The following is a 24,189-nucleotide window of genomic DNA, read 5'->3' as shown; positions in this document are numbered from 1 at the left end:
TGAAAATGCATCACTGCAACAGAAAGATATTGCACTCTTCATGATTGTTCAACACATACTGATTATAAGGCAGGCATTTGCAATCAGCAATTTGAAAGACACTTTCTGATGTTGTTCAGTCTCAGCGTTGTTGCAAATAACAGTGTACCATGGTCGAAAAACCTAAATTCTAACATATACTTTGTTCAATACCAGAATTACCTCACTGGTAAAAACATTACTAACAGTGTAAAATGTGCTGACTTTAAACTCCAGCATTTAGAGAAAAAGGAAATACTGCAAAAGATTATACTTGTATGCAGTCTAAAATAAGTATGTTTACATGGGTCCATCATATAACCTGAAAATGTCAACAGCTCTCAGTATGTTTTTCATCTGTAATAACTTACATATTTATATACTGCATTATAATCTTCAAATAGACACATGAACCATAAAAAAACTGTGAAACCAAGTAGTATTTCTGAGGCAGTACCTCATACAATTAATACGTTCTTTTTTTCAGATATAATATATTGAATTATTCAACTACAACATTCTTGCCATCAATCATATCAATAATGCTATGTATTGCATAAACATTAATTCCTCATCTGCTATTTCTGCTGTGCAAGGTCTTGTTTACAGAAATAGAGTATTCAGAGCTCGAAGACTCACTAATTAACTGAACTCCAGAAGAAAAAGAAGTGCAACATGGCCTTCAATTTTCCCAACTCAAATATAAAGTGCTATTGTCAGAGTCATTACCCTGTTTCACTAGCAGTTAATTATTTAACTTATGTGACACAGTTGCAAAGAACAGGAGGCTGTTATGTCTTTCCTTGCATAGTAAGCTTTTGCGATTTGTTCATAAATGTGGTCCCTGGATCTTTGGTGTGGAAATAATCAGACATTGTTACATGAAGCAGCAATCACAGGAATCTCTGTATTTCTTACATGACTTTCACACCATGGCAGGATTGGGTTAATTGTGTTTTTTTTACTGTGCAGGTCATGTTTCCACTGGTGTCACAGCTCACATCCAAAGTTTATCTGCTTTGGTTTTCTGATGCTTCTATCATGGCTCTGAATCTTGAGTTTTCATCTGCCAGCAGAGCAGCTGGACTGTCAAACTCCAAGATCTATGAGAATGGAAAGGGTAAAATGAAATCAGTAAGCATGTAAATTCATAGACTGCTATATTGTTGAAGATTGTCTAATAATAAATAAATTCATTAACGTATTTAGGGACTGTCTTTTTCACTGGCACCCAACTGCAATAAAGCCAGAGGCCAGAATGCATGGTTACCTGGTCACAGTGGTGACAAATTAGGGGTAAATTCAAATGAGTTTTGTCTAACCTGATCCATCTTTCATCCATCCCTCTAAATAACTTACTAACCCGTTTAAGGGATGACACTGAAAACGGAAATCATTCAAGTGCATATCTAATTTACTGTTTGCATCCAATGATAACTCAAGCACAAGATTGCACTGGCTTATCCAGTCCTTTCATACAACAAATAAGGGGTGTTTTAACTTGTGAATGAGTTTGAATCAAGGGGCTGAACTGGTAATTGTGCAGTGATGTTGCATTAATACATACCTGGCCATTCTCCAGGAACATGATCCTACTGCAGTTCATAACTGTGTTAAGACGATGTGCAATGATGAGGGTGGTGCAGTTGCCAAACGCACAGCGAATAGTCTCTTGGATAAGACGATCAGTCTCAGTGTCAATGGCTGCTGTTGCCTCATCGAGTATAAGAATCTAACAAGAAGCCACATGTTACAGGGAGAGAAGAAATAATAAGATACATCAATATTATTAAAAGAAAAAAAAAAACAACACGCTACATACAGTATGCTGTTTACACAGTATATATGTGAAGCAGCTTTGAAACATGCCACCAGGTGGCGGTGTTATCTCATGCAGTGCCATATGCACACTTAGAACTAAACCAACTGGAAAAGCTCTATTTTTCATTACAACTAAGGACAACCTTGTTCTTCATCTGTTACAATCATCACTCATGCCAATGTTTCAGATCTAATTGTGACAGAACAGTGTTACACAGTCAGCACCTTGCTGTTCCTCAGCACAGCCCTGGTCACACAGAGTAGCTGTCGCTCTCCCACGGAGAAGTTCTCACCATTCTCTGTCACCTCTGAGTAGAGGGCATGAGGCAGCTGGCTGACCTGGAAGGTCAAAGGTATATGAATGTATGAGGACAAATGTTACCTGCTGTTCTAGGCAAGTACTTGTCATCTTGTCACTCACCATTTCTTTAATATGTGTCTTCTCAAGGGCTTCCCATATCTGAGAGTCAGAATAATGGCCCCATGGGTCTAAATTGCTCCTGTTGAAAAAAGACATGGTATAATCCTCATTAATTGGAATCATTTTAAGACAGTTTCACATTAAGACCAACCATTTTGTGAAAATATTGCACTACTGATCAAGCTCAATTTTCACCTGAGTCTTACCTATCAAATATTCTTTCATTTCTTAGCAACATTTCAGGTTCTGGTATGATTTTAATCTGGGGTGACTTTACTCACATACTAATAGCTTCTGTCTTTATCACTGCTCTCCTTCCAGTCACAGTAAATATACCAAATCTTCAGTGTGCATATAGTACATCAGGCAAATTGCAGCATTTAGGCAACACACACTGACATTGCATAATATATCATAGAAAAATCCAAGAAAATAAGAATTGATAAAAACTAAGAAGAAAGTTTTGGCTCTTTAATTGGGCAGGTTGACTGAAGATACATCTCTGTGCAGGATGGAGAAGGGAACTCTATCTAAAGAGAACATTACACGCACACACAAACATTTACAAAACAAATGGGCCATTTAGAGCATATTGCTGCATTAATGAACACTGGGTTTTCCTTTGTAACAGTTGAATTAACTGTTCAGTGACTGTTTTTATCATTTTCTCTGTAAATCTGTAAAATCTGTAAATTTTAAATATTATATCTAGAATAATGCATTAGCTACCATTCAGATTAATAAAAGTCATTTTCATTGGATAACCTGATGGTGCCGATGAAGAGCACAGGCTCCTGAGGAATGATTGCTAGCCTGCTCCGCAGGTCATTCAGACCAATCTGTGCAATATTGACCCCGTCAATGACAATAGAGCCTCCTGACAGCTCAACAAGTCTGAAGAGAGCTACACCCAGGGAAGACTTTCCTGCAAAACACATACAGAAAAGAAAGATACTGTGTGAACAAATGTGTGCAGCACAGGTTGATATAGAGCTGCAAACACAAGCTGAAACTACTGCTGGCTGGGGAACAGAAAGGGTCACTGATACCTGATCCTGTGCGACCCACAATGCCAATGGTCTCTTCAGGCAGGATGGTGAAGGACAGCTTCTTAAGCACCAGTGGCAGATTATCACGATAACGCATCTCCACATCGTGGAAGGTGATCTTTCCCTGCTGAGGCCAGAAGGGGGCAGGAGCGGCTGCCTCAGGACTTTGTCTGGGTGCTTCACTCTCTAAACACTGAGATAAGGAACAGTGATAGAATCTGGTATTAATCTCTAAATCTCTGCCACCAAACTGATTTGTAGTGATTTTCTCTCTATGAGCTTTTCACTGCACTTGAAACAGAAAAGAAAATGTTGACTTGATATTTGTATCTTTGTGGTTTCGTGGCTTTTGTGTGAAACAATTTTTGTCATGTGCTCTGGAGTGTGTAAAGACCTTACACTGGGTTCCTATCTGTTTCCTGCTGTGTTTATAACTCAAGCAATCATATGCACACAACAAAAACACACACACACGTCTGGACATGCCAAATGCACTGAATTCAACTGCTTTATTATACTAGGCTGTTCTATATCTGATGCAGATACTAGACAGTGTCCAGGTCTATGTGACCTTGTACACTGTAGCCACGTGCCACATAATCCATGCTCCTCACTGAGCTAATCAATGCTCTTACCTTTATATAATGATTGATCCTCTCAACTGATGTAAACCGAGCTTCAGTCTCTGTGAGCAGCCTCACTGTAAACTGAAACAAGCCATTCAGCTGCAGGTAAAAGGAAAGCAGAGAGGTGAAAGGTTAATGATCAGCCCCAATTACTATGAAAACACTTGGTATTAACAGGTGCTGTGCCCCTTTGATGAATGAGGGGTGAAGAATCCACAGCCTAATAAGCACATTTGCTGATATGGCTTCTTCACAATCTAGCCAATCGATTTCAATTCTCATTCAATGGCTGACATTACACTGGAGTAAAGCACTGAGCATTCAGAAATAATTAAATTGAGCATTGGACAGTTTAACAATAAGAAAACAAACATTCCTCTCACTTTAACTTTTAAATATGAAGGGACAGTTTAAAGTTTTAGCTCAAATTTACAGTATACACAAACAGTGAGCCCCTAAAACATGGTACTTGGTATATGGTACAAACCAGAATGTCATTAAATAAATGTAAAATATTAATGCAAAAGTAAACACTGAAATAGTGGGCACTTTTATTATACTTTGTAATATTTTGTACACATTTCCTCTCTCCAGCTTTAAGGTACCTTCTTTTCAACCTTTACTATAACTACTAGCGCTTCCATATGTTCTGTGTTTACAAACCTGCACTGCATAGGATATGGCCAGGCCGGCATAGGCTGGAGGTATTTGATTGTGCATGAGGACAATGAAAAGTGCTACAGCAGTGATAAGAGCGATGCTGATGAGGTCCAGGCGGATAGCAAGCCAACGCATCGAGCAACTGAAGAGGTAGTTGGAGGCCTGGTTGGTGTCTAATAATTCCTGATATCTGTGAAAGCAGAAACAAAAACAGAGAGATAACGGCATTTCAACAAGATCTAACACAAGCTGAACCTGTTCCTCATAGCCGGTCGATGGGAAATTTTCCAGTTTTAAGTTTATCAACGGTGGCATAAACTGTGAAAATGCAACAAGACATGAGGTGAAATTAAAGCTTAATGATCTCCATCTCTCACATGTGCCATTATACTCACCTTTGGAGGAAGTCTTGCCCTCTTCCATATGCATGGATGGTAGACAGTCCCTGAAGGCTGCTGGTGATGTGAGAGGTGAATGGTGATTGGCTGATGTTCTCCAGGCGCTTCAGCTCACGAATCAGAACCCTGGAAATGGACAAAAATAATCTTTTAAACTTCCTGTCAAAGAAAGGATTAGCTGTTAAACTGTAAATACATCATAGATTTGATTTCACTCAATCACTTAGCAGGCAGTTTAAATAGTTTTTCACATTTATTCATAGTTGAATGAGAGAAAGTTATAAACAAACTGCAAAACTGCATTCGTTTGTTTCGTGTTGTAGCCGTAAATTACTGTGAAAATCCTAATCAGGCATCTTTCCAGCACAGCAGAACTGAAAAACCTCCACTCAGGTTTGCCTCATTTGAATGAAAATTATATGGCATTATGGGCACACAGGTTCCAGCATGTGAGAAGCAAACTTTTCAATAAAATTACATTCAACTGGAAAACATTCTGATTATTTTACTTCAACAGTAACTACAAAAGCTAATTATAAAAGGTGAAGTGCAAACCTTTGTGAAGGTGATTTGCTGTATTTTTAAGCATATCACAGTAACTCTGCTTCTTAATTTTGTTTCAGCTAGCGTTACTTATATGCTTTGTAAGATCTTGAAGGGAGTGCAGATGTCACATGTTAATCGTGAACCCTCACTGAGGAATAAAGGAATGGGGAATGAATCAGCTGTAATGGTGCAGTTTCGTAGAAGACAGGTAATGACGACCTGGTGGACAGAGACAGATTTGGCCCACGACACAGCATCCGTTTTCCTGACAGAGCTTCTTGGCTCCTGCTACCTGACGCATGTGCAATATTACCAGCAACGCCACACACAGACAGTCATATGCTTGCCAGCCAGAGAGACACCAAGTTCTCCATCCACAAGGCAGTGTGAGTGAGAAAGGTTTATTGACTAAGGTGGGGTGTCTACTTTTAGACACCAAGACAGAATGGATGGTACATGAGAAATACAAGTCTCCCATGAATCATTTGGTTTTCTCATAAAAGCTGAGAAGAGACGGAAAGAACATGACACTTCCTTGCTTCGAGGCTGTGATCCAGACAAACATGTTTATGCTCTTGGCAGTTTCATTTCAGAATTCAATAAAGGCTGCTTTAGAAGTGGGTAATTTCAATGGGAGATCCAGTTTGATGTAACATCCATACACATCCCGCGATGTTGTGACTTTGTAAGATACAATATTTCATTTTTTAAAACACCATTGCCAAGGGTAATCGCTACCTTTTGGTAACAGTTGGGGTTTGAGTGAGCTCAGCACTCAATCAAAGTTTATCATGAATTCCTCTTGCACAGTGTACAAATCAAGTGTCTCATAAGATAAATGAAGATATTTTGTAATTAAATTGCTCCCTCAAGTAACAAATAGATCTGATTCTGGTTTATGTGGGGACAAGATATCAAATGATACATACCCACAGGAGGGAGGGGACACTGTGTGTAATATTTAAGCAGAGAGAAAACTTGATGTGAACCTAAAGCAATTCAAACGCTTTAAAATTCCCCCCTGAAATTCAGTGTTGCTAGACAGATATATTCACTTTCATATGTCATTATAGACTCACCAGTTCTTAATAAGATGGATTGGTAAAGAGAACACACGTACCATATACATGTATATAGATTTATAATCTATGTTTAATGACATTTAGACCATTCATGTATCTGGTGTGTGTACTTTTAGTTATGACACCAGAACAGACATGTTCCTTTTTATCTATCAGAGACAGGAAATAATTAGATACTATGGTTATTTCCCAAGATACCAGCGAGCTGTTGTTCTCCTCAATGGATTCAACTTTATTGCACAACTGCTGAAAAACCATAAATGAAGACTACAGCAGAGTCATCAGACCATCCAAGGCATTCCTGCAACAGTTTCCACAGAACAATGGCTGTGAAAAATTAAATCAATGACCGATAACACTCTACACACTTACAGACAGATATTATCTCTCCTGCACATCTTTTACTGTTACCTTTATAACTAGTATATTAGTATAAAAAGTATAATGTAGCCCATGTTCCATTTCTAAGATAACCATAAGTCACACTCAGAAAGCACCTTTTAATTAATACAATTTTAAATACATGCAATGCTACACGAGTTTTACTTTTTTCTATGTCTTTATTTAAAACCAGCATTTAAAAAATAACCCAGAGCCATAACCATGAGATGGATTCCAAAATAATGCTAATGTTGCTCCTGTTTGCTCCTATTTAAATGGGCATCTAGCCATTACAATAATACATTCTAGTGTGTAATTTCTGGCTTATTGCTTATTAGCTATGAACAGAACAAAAGTGATGAGAGTCTGACCTGGAGACACGCTTCACGATGCAGAGGAAGGCTCCCAGTGGCACGATGGAGATCAGGAACCAAGGAAAGACGATGCCCACCATTCCCAAACAAAACAGCACCAGAGTCAGGTTCTGCAGTAGCATTTCAGCTTGCATGGACAGACGAACATCCACTGTTGGGTTGAGGTTTATCATATATCAGACACACTGCACGGCACTGGAACTACCTAGATCTATATGTATAAAAAAGTTTTGCCATGTTTCTCTCCCAGAATTTACTTCACAAAGGAGTGAAAGAGAAGATCTACACCCAATCTACAAAAACATTATGCTTAGAAACAAATCCAACCACCCATAAAAACACAACTCAACACAAATCAACATGTCATTCAAATACACGAGTGAAGTGGATAACAGAGGGCCACTCACTAGAGAAAATAGTCTATGTCAAATTGCACTGTGTCTTGGCTCTACACCTTGTCAACTAGGGTGACTTCACTGACCGAGAGTTCTCTTGGGGGAAAGGTTCACAGTCAAGACAAATCAAGCCTCACCCTCATCCATGTCCCTGGAGAAGCGGGTCAGGATACGACCCAGAGGTGTTGTATCAAAAAACTGCATGGGGCTGAGGAGGAGCTGGCGGAACAGCTTGTCGTGGAGCGTGGAGGCAGCCTTCACCGTGCACTGTCAACACAAACAACAGCCTGTTTGAACATGCGACCTGACATATGTAAGCAAACAACTTCAAGAAACATATGGAAACAATCACCGCTTGGATAAACAGACAGTTGGAAGGAAATCGTCTGTCGGTGTGTTCAGCCTCAAACACAAAAACACACAATGGATAAATACGGTGGGACTTGCATGTTGCCTGCAGTGTTACAACCACTGTCTTACCATATGTTAAGCATGTGCACAGCAGTGGGTTGTTATTTTTTTCCTCTTGCACAAGGCTAGCTGTCAAATCTTCATTTATAATGAGTTTCTGGGAGGCTGACATAAAGGTCATGACCTAATGCGCAAGAGACATTTCACCAATTGGACAGAAATTACATGTGGCAGCAGAGAACAAATTAATTCTATTAATGGAATATTCAACACTCCCAAAGATCTCATCACAGCTAGGGGTAAAAAAAAGATTAGCCACTTTTGAAAAATTAGCAATTTCATGTGGCACACATTAATGTGGGGACATAACCTCTGCAATGCAGTGTCAGAATGGGTTAGCTTGAAAAGGAGGTCGCACACCCAAAGGGACACTAAAGTGCATGCACTCACACACATCCATTCTTTCTCTGTGCCTCACTGTCTCTATCTTCATTTCTCAAATCTTCTTTGCACCCAAAGACACACACACACACAAACATAAATACACACACATCCACACACACACACACACACACACAACACACACACACAGCTATCACAGCTATGAGGCATGGCAGTGGACAGATAAATGGATCTAGCCCACAGGCATTTTCAATTATAGCACTGGAACCATGAGAGCATGAACAAATGACAATAAAGACAATTAAGGAGGAGCACTTAACTGCACAGCCCCAATATATCAGCTTTTCATATTCCTTTGAAATGCAATTATCACCTTAAAGTTCATCTGTGTTTGAGTGGACAAAGTATGTGACAGAAAGAGGAGAGTCTGAGGAAAATGGTGGGGGGTGGCTTACCTTCACAAACACCAGCCCTCTCATTGTCTTCAGCAATAAAGCAGCTCCCATGGATACGACGTAAACAGCTGAATAATACTGAATATGAGGGTTGAGTCTCATGCTGTTGCTCGCCATTGTTTCATTCACCAAGATTAATGATGTGTTCTGAGGGCAGATGGAGCAACAAATTACAAGGACAAAAAAAAAAAATCCTATTTTCCTCATGTAGGAATTTTGCCTCTAATGAAATTGAGAAATGCACATTGTAGTATACAAAACGTACATGAAAAATCAGTCAGTTCAGTAGCGTTTATTATTCCAAGCACATTTCTCAATCGCAACCACTGCCTGCTTTGCTGCACATCTGTTTCTTCACTGCTCCTGCTTGTTTTTAATTAAGTTTACCGTGGTGCTGTTACTTTTTAATCATGCACATTCAGATTAATGCTCAGTCAGCTGCCACAACTCACTGAATCACTGTAGTTATTTTTCTTTTGGGAGCCAAATACACACTAAAGAGAGGCATCTATTATTGTAAAACAGAACTGGCTCAAAACTCACCCCACTCCCCTGCCTGATCCAGTGGCTAAGCCACCAGTTACTGAAGGCTATGCTGCCTGTGGTGGAAAGGAAGAAGAAGATGTTGATGATGAAGACAACTGGTCCTCCGGCTGCTTTAATGTAGGCACCATACACAGACCAGGCGACTGAACCAGAGCCTTTCTCTTCGGCTTTCATTAGTTGTTCTAAATAAGATGTGAGAAATGAATTGAGAAAGAAAGGCATTACTTGTGAACTATCCATGGGGAAAAACATTTTGCATTCATTCTAGTTGTGGAGTATAAAAAGTAGCACAATGTCTCACCTCCTTTCTTGCTTTCCAACTTTGGCCCAACTTTGATAATATCAACAGCACTGTCAGATTTGTCTGCACATACTCTCTGCTCTTTGTTTTTTAAATTTTCTTTCACCAGATTCTAAGTGACAAAAAAGTAAGGCAAGTAAGTGAGTTTTGAAACTTGTCACAATCACAAATCATAGCAACCATAACAACAGCCTGCAAGTCATTTAAACAGAGATATTGTTGACAGGGTCTTTAGCTGCTCACCAGTAAATCAATGCACACATAAATAATGAAAGATCTTGTATGCATTAACATTTCTCAGCTACTGGGCCTGACTCTCTGGGATCATGAATTATTCAGTTTGTAATGTTTACATTATTTTGTGGTGAGGGCAAAGATGCTTTATTCAGAAGAGCTGACCTGGTGCCTTGTGTGCCTCTGCCCCCTTACCTCCTGTTGCATGCTGCTGACTAGGGTGGCATAGTAACGCTCTTTACCCATTAGCTGAGCATGGGTGCCATGCTCGGCAATCTGCCCGTCCTTCATCAGAATAATGTCATCACATTCAGACAGATACTAAAATATAAAAAGATAAAAAACAAATGACAAATAACTATTTAATGTTGTGCACACGTTGCTTTAGATGACTAATTAGGGTTTCTGGTAAAACTAATTTCTGGTCACATTTCTACAGCACTGAACAATGGAAAATTAGGTATTTTTAGAAATTCACACACAATCCACACACACCTGAAGCTGGTGCGTTACAAAGATCACTGTCTTGCCTTTGGCAACACCCCTGATAGCTTTATGGAAGACATGGAAACCCACACAAGCATCAACTGCACTTAGAGGATCATCCAAGAGAAGTATGGGCTGTTCACTATAGAGGGCACGAGCCAGGCTCACTCTCTGACGCTGCCCTCCACTCAGGTTGGCCCCTCTCTCACCGATCTAGACAAAGAAAAAAAAGCTCCTTTAAATGCTCCTCTTCTTGTGACTGTACAAATTTTTCCATGTAAATTGAACCTGCTGTACAAAGTATGTTAGAAAACAAAGTTTGCAAAACTAAAAACTAACAGATATGACTGTACAAATTTTTCCATGTAAATTGAACCTGCTGTACAAAGTATGTTAGAAAACAAAGTTTGCAAAACTAAAAACTAACAGATATTGAGCAGTTTTTCAAAAATAAACAAATTTCTACAGATACCTCTGTCATATCTCCATATGGGAGCTCTGCCAGATCCTGGAGAAGACAGCAGGCTTCTAAGACAGTGTTGTATCTGGTGAGGAAAACAATTGTGTAAAATTAAGAAAAAACAGGAATAAACATCAGTTTTTATGGCTTTTATTCTTTATAAAATAGAAGATGATCTTACTTTTTTTGGTTATACTCATTTCCAAACAGGATATTCTCCTTCAGCGAGTCATTGAGGATCCAGGCTTGTTGTGACACATAAGCGAAACCACCACTAGCAGCTACATGACCTTCTAACAGGGTCATCTGCAACATAGAAAACACAAGGTTGGGGAAAAAAACACTTGAAATGTTTCTTATTCTTTTCCTTATAGGTCACTGCATGGCATTGTATATGAATGACAGCTTCAAAAAGACTATTCTTGTTGTCTTCTTTTTGATCACCCAGTTGAATCTCACCTGTCCCAGCAGAGCAGACAGGAGAGAGCTCTTTCCACTGCCGACACTTCCACAGATCCCAACCAGTGAACCCTAGAAAAGATAGGAATGGCAGTATTTTGGGAATTAAATGAAGCAGAAAATGTTTCTCCAAATGTTTAAATAAAATGTCCTCAGTCCACTGAATATATGTGTTGTTACCTTCCTAATGCACAGGTCAATACGGTGCAGGGTTTTGTGCAGTGGTGGACGTATGCTTTGAGTTGAGGAGATGGTGCTTTGTGGACTCTCCTGTTCCATATTTGTGAGGAGACTTTGGGCATTAGGAGCTTCCTTGTTTCCTTTGTCATCCTCTGTAGAAATGTACAGGCTAAGCTTTTCTCTGCGCAGCACATGCTTCATCCCCCCTCGCTTTTTGGGATGTGACTTGGGTTTTGCAGCTCGAGTCTGTGCCTTTTCCCAAGCCAAGGTGGCATCCTGAAATTCTACTGCATTACTGGGATCATTCATTTTGACCAAAAGAACCTCTCTGTCTTCCATCATGAAAAGCCTCTGTGGACACAGACACAATGGGTTACTTTTTGCAGCATTTACTTTTGACCACACTTTGTGAGGACCAAATGTTAAAAAGTTGTACTTGCACCTTGCAACACCTGAGTTCTGTTTTTTAAAGTGCATCACTAAAATACATTTATAAAAACAACCATAACTAATGCTGTACTATGTCAGGAGGTACTGGAGTGCCCATAGCAGTGCCAGTACTTTACTCAGCCTTGTGTGCGAGGTCCAGTCCAACCTGCCCTTGAATACACTGTTACTTTATTATGCACTGCATGTGCATAAAACACAAGCCTTTTGGTGCATCCTTGGCAGAATCACTTGCTTACTTAACCTTAGCTGACTCTGAAACCATCTCTCACTAGCATGTGAGTTTTATCATGTTTATGAAATGTTATATGTTGAAAACATCAGCATGTGGTGTGGGAGTGTTATCTAGTTTCTCCAAAAGAACTTTTTATCAGTTCTGTGAAATGGGAACTTGCTGTACCCAAAGCCACATTCTTTGAATCTAGTTTGGTCTGCCGACCTTTATAAATGTACATACATTTTGACAAGTAAGATTTTAATGTGTGCTTAATGTGGGATCGATAACTATAGCTAACTATACTAATAATTTTTATGCTATGTAAAATGTAGTTGACAGATATTTCTCACCTGAAATCTTTTGACTGCCACAGCACCCTCTGACAGTGCTCTCACAGCCAATGGTGTGATTTTCAGAGCAAAGGTCATAGAGTTGAAGACTGCAACCACAGTAAAAGCCTGAGACAGGGTGTGTAGAGAAATATCAAGTTATTATTGAATTGTTATTTAAGTTATTTAAATTATGTTTGGTCTAATACACAATGAGGGGTACATGGATGACTTTACTAAGTACACAAAAACCTGTAAACTTTAACACAGATGGAGAAATTTCTTGTTGAAGCATCTTTAAAACAAATACCAAACTGAAAATTCATCCAATATCCACATCCTAATTATCATCCAACATGATGTTCATATAAACATCAGTTAATAGGAAAATATGGTGAGTAGATATAATCAACCCATCTTAATTAATGACAGATATATGAAATACCTCAGCTGCATTTAGGTCGTAGCCCAAAGCCATGTGTAGGGTGAAAGTGCACACACTAGCTATGACCACGACGATGGGAGCCACACCCACTGTGAGGCTCTGGACGATCCCAGCTCTCTCTAGTATCTGTCTTTCCTCTGATCGCACTTCTGTTGAGGAAAAAAGAAAGATTAGATAGACAGATAACTAGACAGATGAGGAGAAGGAGACAAGTAAGAGCTACATGAGTGACTCCCACAGGATTCTTCAGTGAACATCCAATCAACAGCATTGTAAGATTTGATAACCAACACAAAGTGAGTGGACAGAAATAAATCCAAGAGGGAGGACAAGGACCTCACATCCAAACATGGTATGAAAGGGGCTTCAGAACCTGCTGAACCTTGATAACTGTCCAGGTCAAACACCCAAATCGTGCCCTGTCCTTCATGTTTGTATCTCTCAAATGCACACAGTAGCTGCTTTGTTAAACCAGCTTATTGGGTGGAAACACTGGGATAAAAAGCATCTTTAATTCAGCCCAACAGCACTGTGTATGAAACATGACATCCCCCTCCTCCTGGTACATATTATTCCCCATGAGTTTCCCTTTGGAATGTATGTGTGTTTCTGCTTGGATATATTGAGTAATATTCGGCTATATTATTGAATATTGACAATATCCACATGCTCTGAAACAAAAATTAAGGCAAGGCAAGGCAAATTTATTTGTATAGTAACATTCATACACTACGCAATTCAAAGTGCTTTTAACAGCAGAAAGTGGAGGTAAGACATAGTAATGCTTAAGACATGCTGGCCATTAAGCTAAATGCCAATTATTATTATTATTCTTATATATAATCACAGGGCAGCATTGATAAAGAGCCCCGCCTGGCTATTTAGAGCATGATATTAAAAACAGAGAATGATCCCCAGCTACCACATACAGCAAGGGCCTCACAAGCAAAGGTCAATGATAAGTCATGGACAAGTACAGCAGCCTCTACAGTCATTGAAGGTATCATAAAACCCCTAAAAGATTGAAAATTAACCTTGAAGTCAAGGGATTCAAACTGGACTTGATTACAGACAAAGGCACAGGAAAAAGCCTAAATCGAACAAGCTAATGAAAATGGATTTAGGGTCAAGGTTATCTTGCCAGTTCACTAAGGGGATAAGTCTAATTTCAGAAGACAAATTAAACATTTAGTTTCTAATTTGCAATAGTGACAGGTGTTCAAATGAGGTGACCCTCTACTCTGAGTGACTTAGTAATAAAAAGCCTAATAAATGGACGAAGCAGATGATGTTTGCGTCTCTAGAAAGTCAGAATCTACAAACAGGAAATGAGCAGGGTGTTGTGATATTGCATTTAGGAACATGACTGGCACTCACTGTGAATATTCTGTGCAAAAGCGTCTTCCCAACAATACATCTTGATGAACTTTATCCACCCCAAGATCTCGTTCATCAGCATCACGCGCTGGTCAGTTACTGCCACACACTTCTTGCGGAAATATGCTGTCAGCCTTGATGCAAGCATCTGTCCAGACGAGAACAGAGGAAATGATGACAAGAGAAATAAGTGGCAGGGGGGGAAATGAAAGCAGACACAATCACATTAGCTGTGCCGCAGGGCTGTCCAGGGGACTTGAGTGATAAATGCCTTTCACGTACTGTATACACTAGGCTCTCTGGCTGTCAGGCTCAGGCTTTGACTGAGTGTAATTTGAAGTCTAACAGCAACAAGGGTGACAAGAGATTGATAGCCAAAGAGTTATGATGCTTTTAAAAGTGCTCTTGTGGTATGTAATAGCCTAAATTAACTTAAAGTATTTGAAGTGTCAAAAAAAAAAAAAAACAAGTAAAATCTCTCAAAATGATTCTAATGAAATTGCTTGTCATAGCTGTCGTAAATATGACCACAACTTCTGCTAAAACTTTTTGAAATTGTTGTAATTACATTTGTTTTTCACTGCCATAATGAGTGTGGTCATTACTTTTCAATTTTCAAAATTTCATAAGAGTCTGTAATGAAATGACATTCTGTTTGTGACAGTAATTTACACTATATTAAAATACTGACAGATGTCTGTGTTTGTGCGGGTTCTTCCTAATCTAATTTGTCTGCCTGTAATAAAAGTGTCCTCTACGTTGTCATATTGTCATGTATGTGTCAAAGGTCCCCAAACTTGAACAGAACTAAATTTTCATGTTTTGTCCCTCTGCTTCAGATGTTTTAGCTGAAGTCATACCATAGTTGGGTAGAAGATGATGAAAACTGCTGACCCCAGCAGAGCAGTTGGGCCCAGGAAGTAAGTGGTATAAGACAGACCCAGTATTCCGACCAATGGTCCCCCGGCCAGCAGGCAGCCGACTGACACAGCTTCAAGCAGGCGCTGACCGTCACTGGAGCAGATGATGATCAACTAGATAGACACAGTGATTTACAATGCAAGCGACATTAAAATCTTTAGTGAACTGACACTTTTCATATTGAAACCAGACTATGAAAACCAGAAAAGCTATTTTACAGTCTCATTTGCCCTTATCCACACATGTACTTGGTGGACAAATATACATCTTAAGCTGATTAATGACTAATCAGCCTCCCTTCCCTCAGGCTGTAGGATTTGTTGAGATTTGAGCAGAAATGGCAGAAGAGCAGAAATTAAATCCACCTCGATCATCTGCATGGGGTCCCCTGCAGAGAGGGAAGGGTTACTTAATTTGGAGATGAGTCCCCTCAAGGGTTATGCCACCTACCTCGCCTGGACTGATGTCTTTAGTGCTGCGCAGACGGAGGATCTTCCGAAAGGCAAAAGTAAGTGCTGCTCCACGGAGGCGTGCTGCAGTGCGGTAGTTGACGGCCCACACAAGTGCTAGAGACCAGGACCGTGTCAGTTCCATGAGGAAGACCCCAGCTACCAGACTCAGGCCGTATAGCACACAGGTCCCTGATCTTTGGGAGTACTCAAGCAGAGCTCGGACCAGCACAGCCTGGGGACAAATAGAGAGAAAGGGGACAAAATAAAATAGAAAGTAAAAGAAAATGGCAGTAACAAAACAAAAGATGAGCAGAAAACAACACAGACAAAATGTAGGAACATGGAAGAGATAAAGTGGGAAAGAAGAAGGAACATGAAAAGGAGAAGATATTATTTAGGATATGCCATGAATAGAGATGTTCTGGCAATGTGGGAAGATGAATGAGAAGAAAATCAAGAGAAAAAGAAGATGAAAGAGAACAAATTAAATCAAAAGATCAGAGACCTTATGAATAAAATAAACACCAAAAACTGGAAAGATTGGCTACAAACACAGCCTGACAATTTAAAGGATAGATTGAGTTGACATGAGAAGACTAACAACATTTAGTGATCAAATAAATTCTTTAAAAAGAGAGAACAACACAGCTTTGTCAGCAAGTGTACTAAAAACTCAAACAGGAATGTTGAGACAAACGCATCATTGTGTAAGAGCTAAATCCTGTTAATGCTATTAGCTGCAGGTAGCAGCAGGCACATAGTGTACACATAACATGATGTAAACTGCTTAACACATGGAAGATCAATGGGACTGACTCAGTAATTCCCTAAACTTGGAGCTCCAACCATCATTAACCTTCAGTGTAAGGTGACTATTTCAAAATTCTGAATGAATGTGTATAAATATCTGCAATGTGAATCTCTTGGTTGTTTGAAGGAAATCTAAATCCAAAAGTGTGGCATATAAAAAAAAAACCTGTCCTGTAACTGTGTGACTGGGTACAAACCAGCTAATCTATGGTATAAATATGGGTTTGATTATCTGCTTGTTTGTAATCTCCATTTATTTCAATTTTCAGAATAGCGTGAAAGAGGATAAAGTGATTTTCAGAAAATACACACAGACTTGGAACTCCAAACCAGCAACCATTCTGAACAGCGTATTAGCACAGTCAGCAAAATATTAACTCACGGGTCCAACAAAGCCTGCCACCATTGTGAGAAGGAGAGAAAAGATGGCCACCAGCATGCGGGTTTGGCAAAATCTCCAGAAGACTCTGCTCAGGGATGCCCCCTCTCGCCCTCGTCTTTTTAGCTCGTCGTGCCACAAAAATTCAAGCCTGAAACCAGAAAGCAGGACCACAAAATGACACAAAGCTATATGAACTCACAGCTCCACCAAACTTCACTGCATTGTTAACTTAATGTTAGGCAAAGGCCAATACACAAGCAATTAACTGCATGTAAAAACTGGTACTTTTTAAGGGTAAGTTTATCATAATAGAAAGATTACTTTATATATTGTTATTCTTTCCTTAAATGAAGTTGATTAAAAACCACAGAAGCGCACATACAATTGATCAGAAAGACTTAAACACAATGTGGCAGGCTGCCATTACAGTTAAAAAAATCACAAAAGAAAAATGAAGCGAGCTAGACTGTTAATGATAAGGTGACCTACAATATAAAATCACGAGTGATGCATCACATTATTAGATTGAGAAAGGTGCTATCAAACATGTTAAAAATGTACTAATGTATTTTAATTGCTGTAATGCCCCTTGAAGAGGGTAAAATATCTTGTTGGCCAAATGCATCATGGCTAATGACTCTATAAAGCAGCAGCAGAGCAGCTGCAGAAAGTAATTTACGCCCTAATGACTTTATTAAAAACGTATCAGAGATAGACAGAACATTAAACCAACGTGACTCTCCCACAGCTTGATAATTACTACTTGAAGTCAAATGGTATTGAATCTAAGAAATTACAATGAATTGCAGCCCAATAGCTGCATAGAGCAGCTGGAAATGAGTCTTGTGAGTGCACAATACATTTTGTGTTTCTATATCCCATCTGCAGAACACGCAAGGAACAGTGGAACTGTGTGATAAAAGAACAGCAAATTAACACATGTAATTAATAATAAGAAAATAAAAATAACAATAAACGCATACAACAGCAGATCTTTAAATATGTGCATGGTGACGCACACGAAGAGAACTAACCAGGGCAACCATGTGGGACCCCAAAGAGGAATGATTTGCTTGATAACTGTTCCTAACATGATGAAAGAGCCTGTTGGCCAGGACACTGTGGTTAAGGCTCACACCTCACTGAGCACTACCAAGTGTCAACTTTCTCAGGGCACTTTTCCCATTCCCATTCTCACCGTCATCTCTGCTTTGTATCGGGGTTGCATAACTGTTCTTGCTATGTAAACACAAAATAAAGCCCTCCCGTCTCCGGTGACTCTGCAGTGCTCATGCACACTATCGCCTACCCATGCCAATGTGATAGCTTTGTGCTCCTTTGCTTCTTCCTTATATGTGCCTGTATACACACAGTAAGCAGCAGCAGCAGCACTAAGCCCTGAGCCAAAGCCTTTTAACACAACAAGTCATTTACAACTGAGACAGCTGTCACCAGACACAGGAGTTCCTCAAATAGTCACCCTCCTCTATACTGCCGAGTCATGGCACGACGACTCAGAGCCACGTGAGTAATGGGGAAAGCATTGCTTTTAGTTTCAGTGAGCAGTAAAAACTAAGTGGCTCCTAACAAAGTTATTGTAAGTCTTTGTTCATTCATGCAATTTATGTGCTATTTCTCAATCTGTAGTTTAACAGTGATTTTAACCTCTGCTCCAGTCTGTCTCAAGTCAGTGACAACCAGTGAATGTGACAGGGAGCCACAGTGCATCACAGGTAGAGGAGTTAATGACATAACCAACCAAGTCAGGCACTAAACCTCAAAGTAATCTCTAAGCCCTGCTATTCTTAAGAAAGACTGGATGTTCATCAATGAAATCTGCCTGTAAAGACAGACTGAAATCCTAGACAGTTGTTTACACAGCACAGAATCAGTCATTAACACCGCAAACTCTTACACTACTGAGAATTCACCCTTGGACTTGCAGCTGTTTTCTTGATAATGTCAAGAGTATGTTTGATCACATTTATCACCACATTCATCTACCTTATAGTAGGAGCACGAAAAGCAAGGGTTTCTCAATATTTGCTTATAAAACAACCACTGTGGACTTAAAGGGAGAGAGTGAAACAGTTTGATGTTGATTAACACACCTAAATATGCCCTGATAAAACAAGCCCTACTGGATATTTTTTAAAAAACATGACGTATTCAACAGGATCGTTTTCGGGTATCATCTTGAAAAACTTTTCCACTAAGGATAAATTACCAACCAGGCAAAGCAGAAAGCTGCCCAGAGACCAAGAAGCCCCAGAGTTACAACATGTTAATTACAGTAGTATTCAAATAGAAAGTAGATCCGACAGTATAGGCTGAAACATTGTGATGAAAAGTTACCAAGTTTTGAAAGCATTATTAAATTTATTTATACTGTGTTTAGAAGTACAGAATTCTAAATAAAAAGCTAGTTTATTCATGTTAGCATAAACTCACTAACAAACAAAACCTGGGGTGAGGTTATATTTCAGCTTGTTTATCTCTGAGTATCTGAATGTGAGAGCTGCCAAGGATATTCTGCTGTCCGCAATGTACTTAGGGCTGGTCATGTTCTATACTATCTAAATCATTAAAAACACACAAGCTTATGTTAGTCTGTCTCTGAGATCCTTTCAAGACACACACACACACACACACGCGCGCACACGCACACATATATATATATAGAGAGAGAGAGAGAGAGAGAGAGAGAGAGAGAGAGAGAGAGAGAGAGCAAATTGGAGTCCAATTTGCTCTATGTGAAACACACTTGGTCAATAAAGCTGATTCTGATTTCCTAAACATCTGGACATCTCTGTCAGCCGATCATTAGGAGTAAGGAATATATATATATATGTATTGGGGATTATTTTCAGTTACCAATTTGATGTGCTGGAGAGTATTTATGGCAGGTTTACACTGGCCATGACTCACATGGACAAGCAACAGCCCCCATGTTCATTGTAATGATGGAACTTGTCACCCAGTGGAACAAACTGGCTCATGATTTTTCTAATATTTTTTGGACTATAGTGGAGCTCTATAACACAGAGGAATACAGTGAAATATATCTGGCTTTTGGTTGATTAATAAACTCCATTTTGGGATTGCTGACAATAAGAAAAAAACAGAATATCATCATGGTTATGTGTTAACAGTAACTGGTGAAGGGCACATACAAAATGCATACAATGGGTAAGTTGGAGTCATTATGGGTCCTACAGCATTTTTGCCCTGTGAATCCAGTCTCTAAAATCCATTTCAGTCTTCATAATGGCTGCATCCCATATACCAAATTGATCCATTTAAAAAACAAAAACAGAAATTTGACAATTCACAAATTGCTCTTATTGGGGTACAACTTCACCTTTAGACAAAAGCTTTCAATGTCACATCTATTCCCAACTGCAGTTTTCTGAGAATACTGGGTGTCAGCATCAAATAGAGCTTTCTTAACACCGCAGGGCAAACCCAGAAGTGTGTGTCACAGTTACCTCACCTTTGGCAGTTGATTTCAGAGGCTTCATGGCAAGACAGTCCCCACACATCATCAATAGACAATCTGGACGCCTTGTAGGCTTTCAGTGCCAGTGGGGAGAGCCAGTGAAAAGTCAAAAATGAGAAGAAGCCAGCATTATCAACTGGGTGCTGGTGCCTGGAATAGAGAAGAAATGAGTGAGATGTCTAAAAGTGCAGGGACGCACAGAGGTGTAATGTTGGGGGAGAAAACCCCCATCTGTCACTGAAGACTAAGCGGCATCTTTGTTTGCCAGAGTCATTGAAAGGTGAGTCATGCCCAGAGTAATTTGCACACTACTCACAAAAATGTGAGAGAGCAGTGAAAAAAAGTTTAGGGGCAGTTTATCAGTCGGCCCATGTTCAAACATGGTACTGTCTGTTGCTGGGGGATAAGTTCCCATCCGTTATCATGGCCCCCTGCTACTCCTTAACAGTCTGCACATTAGACAGGCTGTAAACACCACAAATGTGAACTTTTCAATCTATGTGTGTGTTTAAGCAGGTATGTATCTGCCAATATGCCAGCCTAAAACTGTCCATCTGTCTGTCTCATGTCTGCTTTTATCTGGCTCCCTGTCAGGCGGTCTCCACATGAACTTAAACACAATTCTGTTTACTTTTGAGTTATCCTGAAGGGCTTTAAAAGCTGCAGGCTTTGCCGGTAGCGTCCTCGTCTCTTTGACCCCCTCCCGTCTGATGTCTCTGCTTCTAAATCCTCCAGCTCTGGTAGCGGTAGTGGGGATGACAGGGGCAGCCCCTCCACCCGACCGGCTGCTTCAAGGGCATCAGGGAACATGGCACACCCTCTGGGAAGAAAACAGCAAAACTAAATAAATAGCAAACATGTTTCAGACCTACAGTGATATTTTTCAGTTTCTCTGTTTTGACATAACAGCTTGAGAATTAATTAAAAATTGTAAATTATTGCAGAATTTCTGTCAGATCACTGAACATCTTCAGACAGTAGAAACTACTTGTTGCAATGCTATGACACACACTGGATTATACTTCCATTTTTTTAATGCATCAGGATTTTTTTCTTTAGGAAAAACATTCTCAACCTGACATTTTTAGCTCTAGCCTCTCAGTGGGAAAACAGATGAATAAAAGACTGTAATCTCCTCCATCACCCCGTAACCCAGAGAACTATTAGAGGGCCACAGTGTTTTGCTGAATCACCCTTGACGCAGATAGACTTGAAAAATCACCTTGCTCGTGGGTCACAGGCCCTCTCTGGCATACAACAAAGTGCTTATCTATTTAAAGTCAACCTGCCAGCAGCCCCAGGAGCTGCCAATACATCCATACACCGTCACTGATCCCTTCTATGGTAAAGCTCCGTGACAAGGTCGGTCACGCTCAGTGTGTAAGGGTGCTGACTGTCCAGAGAGGGAGCTAGTGATTAGATTCAATACAAATCGCCCAGTAGGAGCACAAACATGGTCACATTGCTGAAAATGAGAAAAATACACTGTAACAGTCAATGTTCGTCTAAAAATGTGATGGGAACCAAACTCCTGGGTTAAGAAAAAGCATAAAAAGTTGTTTTGTGTGTCCTTTTGCAGCACTCAGTGTCTATAGCATGTGAAGTTTGTCATATGGTTGTGAATTTTTCAAAGGCAAGAGTCTGGCAGGCCTACAATCCACTAAATGCCTAAATACAACAAATCACATTAGAAACTGAAAGATGTGTTTGGAACTTGCATACCAGCTGATACAGGACAAGTTATCAAAAAACAAAACTAGAAATCAGAAAAGAGAATTTTACAGTGCACAGTGAACTGACCTATATCACCGCATGTAATGTCTAAGTTATGGATGTTTTGTTTTCCCTTATCATGTGTCAATGCTTCCAAAATGATGAAAGGATAAACAATAATGTATCCGTGTGCAGATCAGTTTTAAAGAGGCCAGAAGATAATTCCTATCATGTTTGTCTTACATGGTCGTCACTGTAGTGACAAAGAAAACTTCAGGATAGAAATATTTCCTAACTGCTCTTAGTTCACTTCACCAATATCCAATCCATCAGCATGATGAAACTCTACACTACTACAATTACTATCTGCAGCAGCTGTGTTGTAGTACTATGGTAATGATTCACAGAATTTATTTTAGCTGTCTGGAGTTTTCAGTCACAATCCACTTACATTGAAGTCGGTTTGAAGCACAGATCAGATGTTGTGTTTATGAGCAGGAAATGCAGTTGAAGATGCAGCTGACCATGTTGTCTGTTTTCTTGTTTTCTGTCATTTAACTCTAAACTTGTTTCCCACCACAGCACAGACACGTCTCCGAGGACAACACCGGGAAGAAGCACGGTGAACTTGACGCCTCACGTGTACGCAATGCGTGCTGCCCCTTCCCAGTGGCGGCTGACGCTCTGGTCCACGGAACCCTACAGGGAGAGGAATTCCCGATCCGGTTCTGACGTCATACCGCTCCGCCAACCGGTGACGGTGCCGCACGGTCACCTTGGTAACGGCTTCGTAACGGGGCGGGGCCACGTCAGTCGGGCTGGCCACACCCCCTGGGAACTGTCCTAATGAAGGACAGACATACAGGGAAGAGGCAGACGAAGCTGCATCTTAAACCAAAGCAACAATGCAAGACAAGCGGTGATAAATTAAATGATGGTGTTGATGAAGGAGGTGAATGTTAGTGTGTCTATAAAGTTCCCCCTGTCCAAGCCTAGAAAGGTGAAACGTTATTTTTATCACAGAAATAAGACGTTTCCCTTTTTTTTTTTTTTTTTTGCAGAACTTCTCCAAAAAAACAAAAGAAACCAAAACAAAACAAGTGTTTCTTTCTCAATAGATGTGTAGATGTGTGTGCAGCATTTATTTATTTGTTTATTTTAAATAAATAAGCTATCAGAGCCTAAAGTGATGGCATTAGATCTGTTGTTCTGTCTAAGCTGAAAGACACTCATGCTTACTGCAATGAAAAATAAGGAAATGCAGTAAATTGACACATTTGAGAACCTGGAACCACGTAATTCTGTTAAAACCTGTTGACTGACAGTCTACTTTTTTACTAAGCTGCCTGTTGAGGAAGTGGGTTTAAGATGTAGAGTATGGTTTTCTTCTGCTGTAACACATTTTGTGTTACATTTACTGTCAATTTGAGAACATTACAGGAAATCGCATGGAGGTGTCTCTGACTGACTGAGCATGGGTGTGTTTGTCTAGAAGTCAGATATGTTGCAATAGCCTATATACCATATATATCATACATATCGTACAACCTCAGCTGGTTGATCACCTGTTGCACTCATGTTTATATTTCATTTTGAAATAATAACTTATCATACAGAGAACAAGGGTTCAAAAAGCCTTGAGAAATATAACAGTGAAGCAGAAGCAGGGGCTTCAGATATTGTGATAGTCTGCAACAATCAAACTGTGCTGCTGGTGGCAATAAAATACTGTCACTGACTGGGGGAGTTTCACCATCTTAACCATGCTTTATTTACTCTGTTGACAGGAGCAGGGATGAGTTAGGCTGAAGTAATACCTGCCAGATAAACAGTAAAACCTCTCTACAGTGACTTGAAGTTGTCCTCACGCAAATGATAAAGACCTTAAAACC

At 39.8% G+C, this 24,189-nt stretch overlaps 1 protein-coding gene across 6 annotated transcripts; it reads right to left on the bottom strand.

Annotated features, from left to right (window-relative positions):
• Positions 1 to 987: 987 nt before the first annotated feature.
• Positions 988 to 23,003, bottom strand: LOC113144060 (multidrug resistance-associated protein 5). Of its 6 annotated transcripts, none has more exons than XM_026329755.2 (29): positions 22,749 to 23,003; positions 21,216 to 21,404; positions 20,579 to 20,734; positions 17,086 to 17,233; positions 15,892 to 16,125; positions 15,381 to 15,554; positions 14,521 to 14,668; positions 13,144 to 13,292; positions 12,720 to 12,827; positions 11,706 to 12,056; positions 11,526 to 11,597; positions 11,248 to 11,372; positions 11,079 to 11,151; positions 10,697 to 10,819; positions 10,286 to 10,441; positions 9,887 to 9,998; positions 9,583 to 9,767; positions 9,040 to 9,186; positions 7,909 to 8,038; positions 7,374 to 7,527; positions 4,991 to 5,119; positions 4,599 to 4,785; positions 3,945 to 4,034; positions 3,310 to 3,502; positions 3,026 to 3,185; positions 2,261 to 2,339; positions 2,065 to 2,178; positions 1,586 to 1,750; positions 988 to 1,121 (listed from the first exon to the last, which is right to left on the bottom strand). In XM_026329755.2, exons 2-29 carry the CDS (start codon positions 21,392 to 21,394, stop codon positions 1,029 to 1,031), a joined length of 4,134 nt encoding a protein of 1,377 aa, XP_026185540.1. In that variant the 5' UTR covers positions 21,395 to 21,404; positions 22,749 to 23,003; the 3' UTR covers positions 988 to 1,028. The 6 variants fall into 6 exon arrangements, with proteins under 6 accessions (XP_026185540.1, XP_026185538.1, XP_026185539.1 ...); XM_026329753.2 differs by having other exon boundaries at positions 10,616 to 10,819; positions 22,749 to 23,002; XM_026329754.2 differs by having other exon boundaries at positions 10,316 to 10,441; positions 10,616 to 10,819; positions 22,749 to 23,002.
• Positions 23,004 to 24,189: the final 1,186 nt, after the last annotated feature.

This window comes from Mastacembelus armatus, chromosome 10, assembly GCF_900324485.2.
Source record: "Mastacembelus armatus chromosome 10, fMasArm1.2, whole genome shotgun sequence".
NCBI lineage: Eukaryota > Metazoa > Chordata > Actinopteri > Synbranchiformes > Mastacembelidae > Mastacembelus > Mastacembelus armatus.
This window is presented reverse-complemented; position numbering and strand designations above follow the sequence as displayed.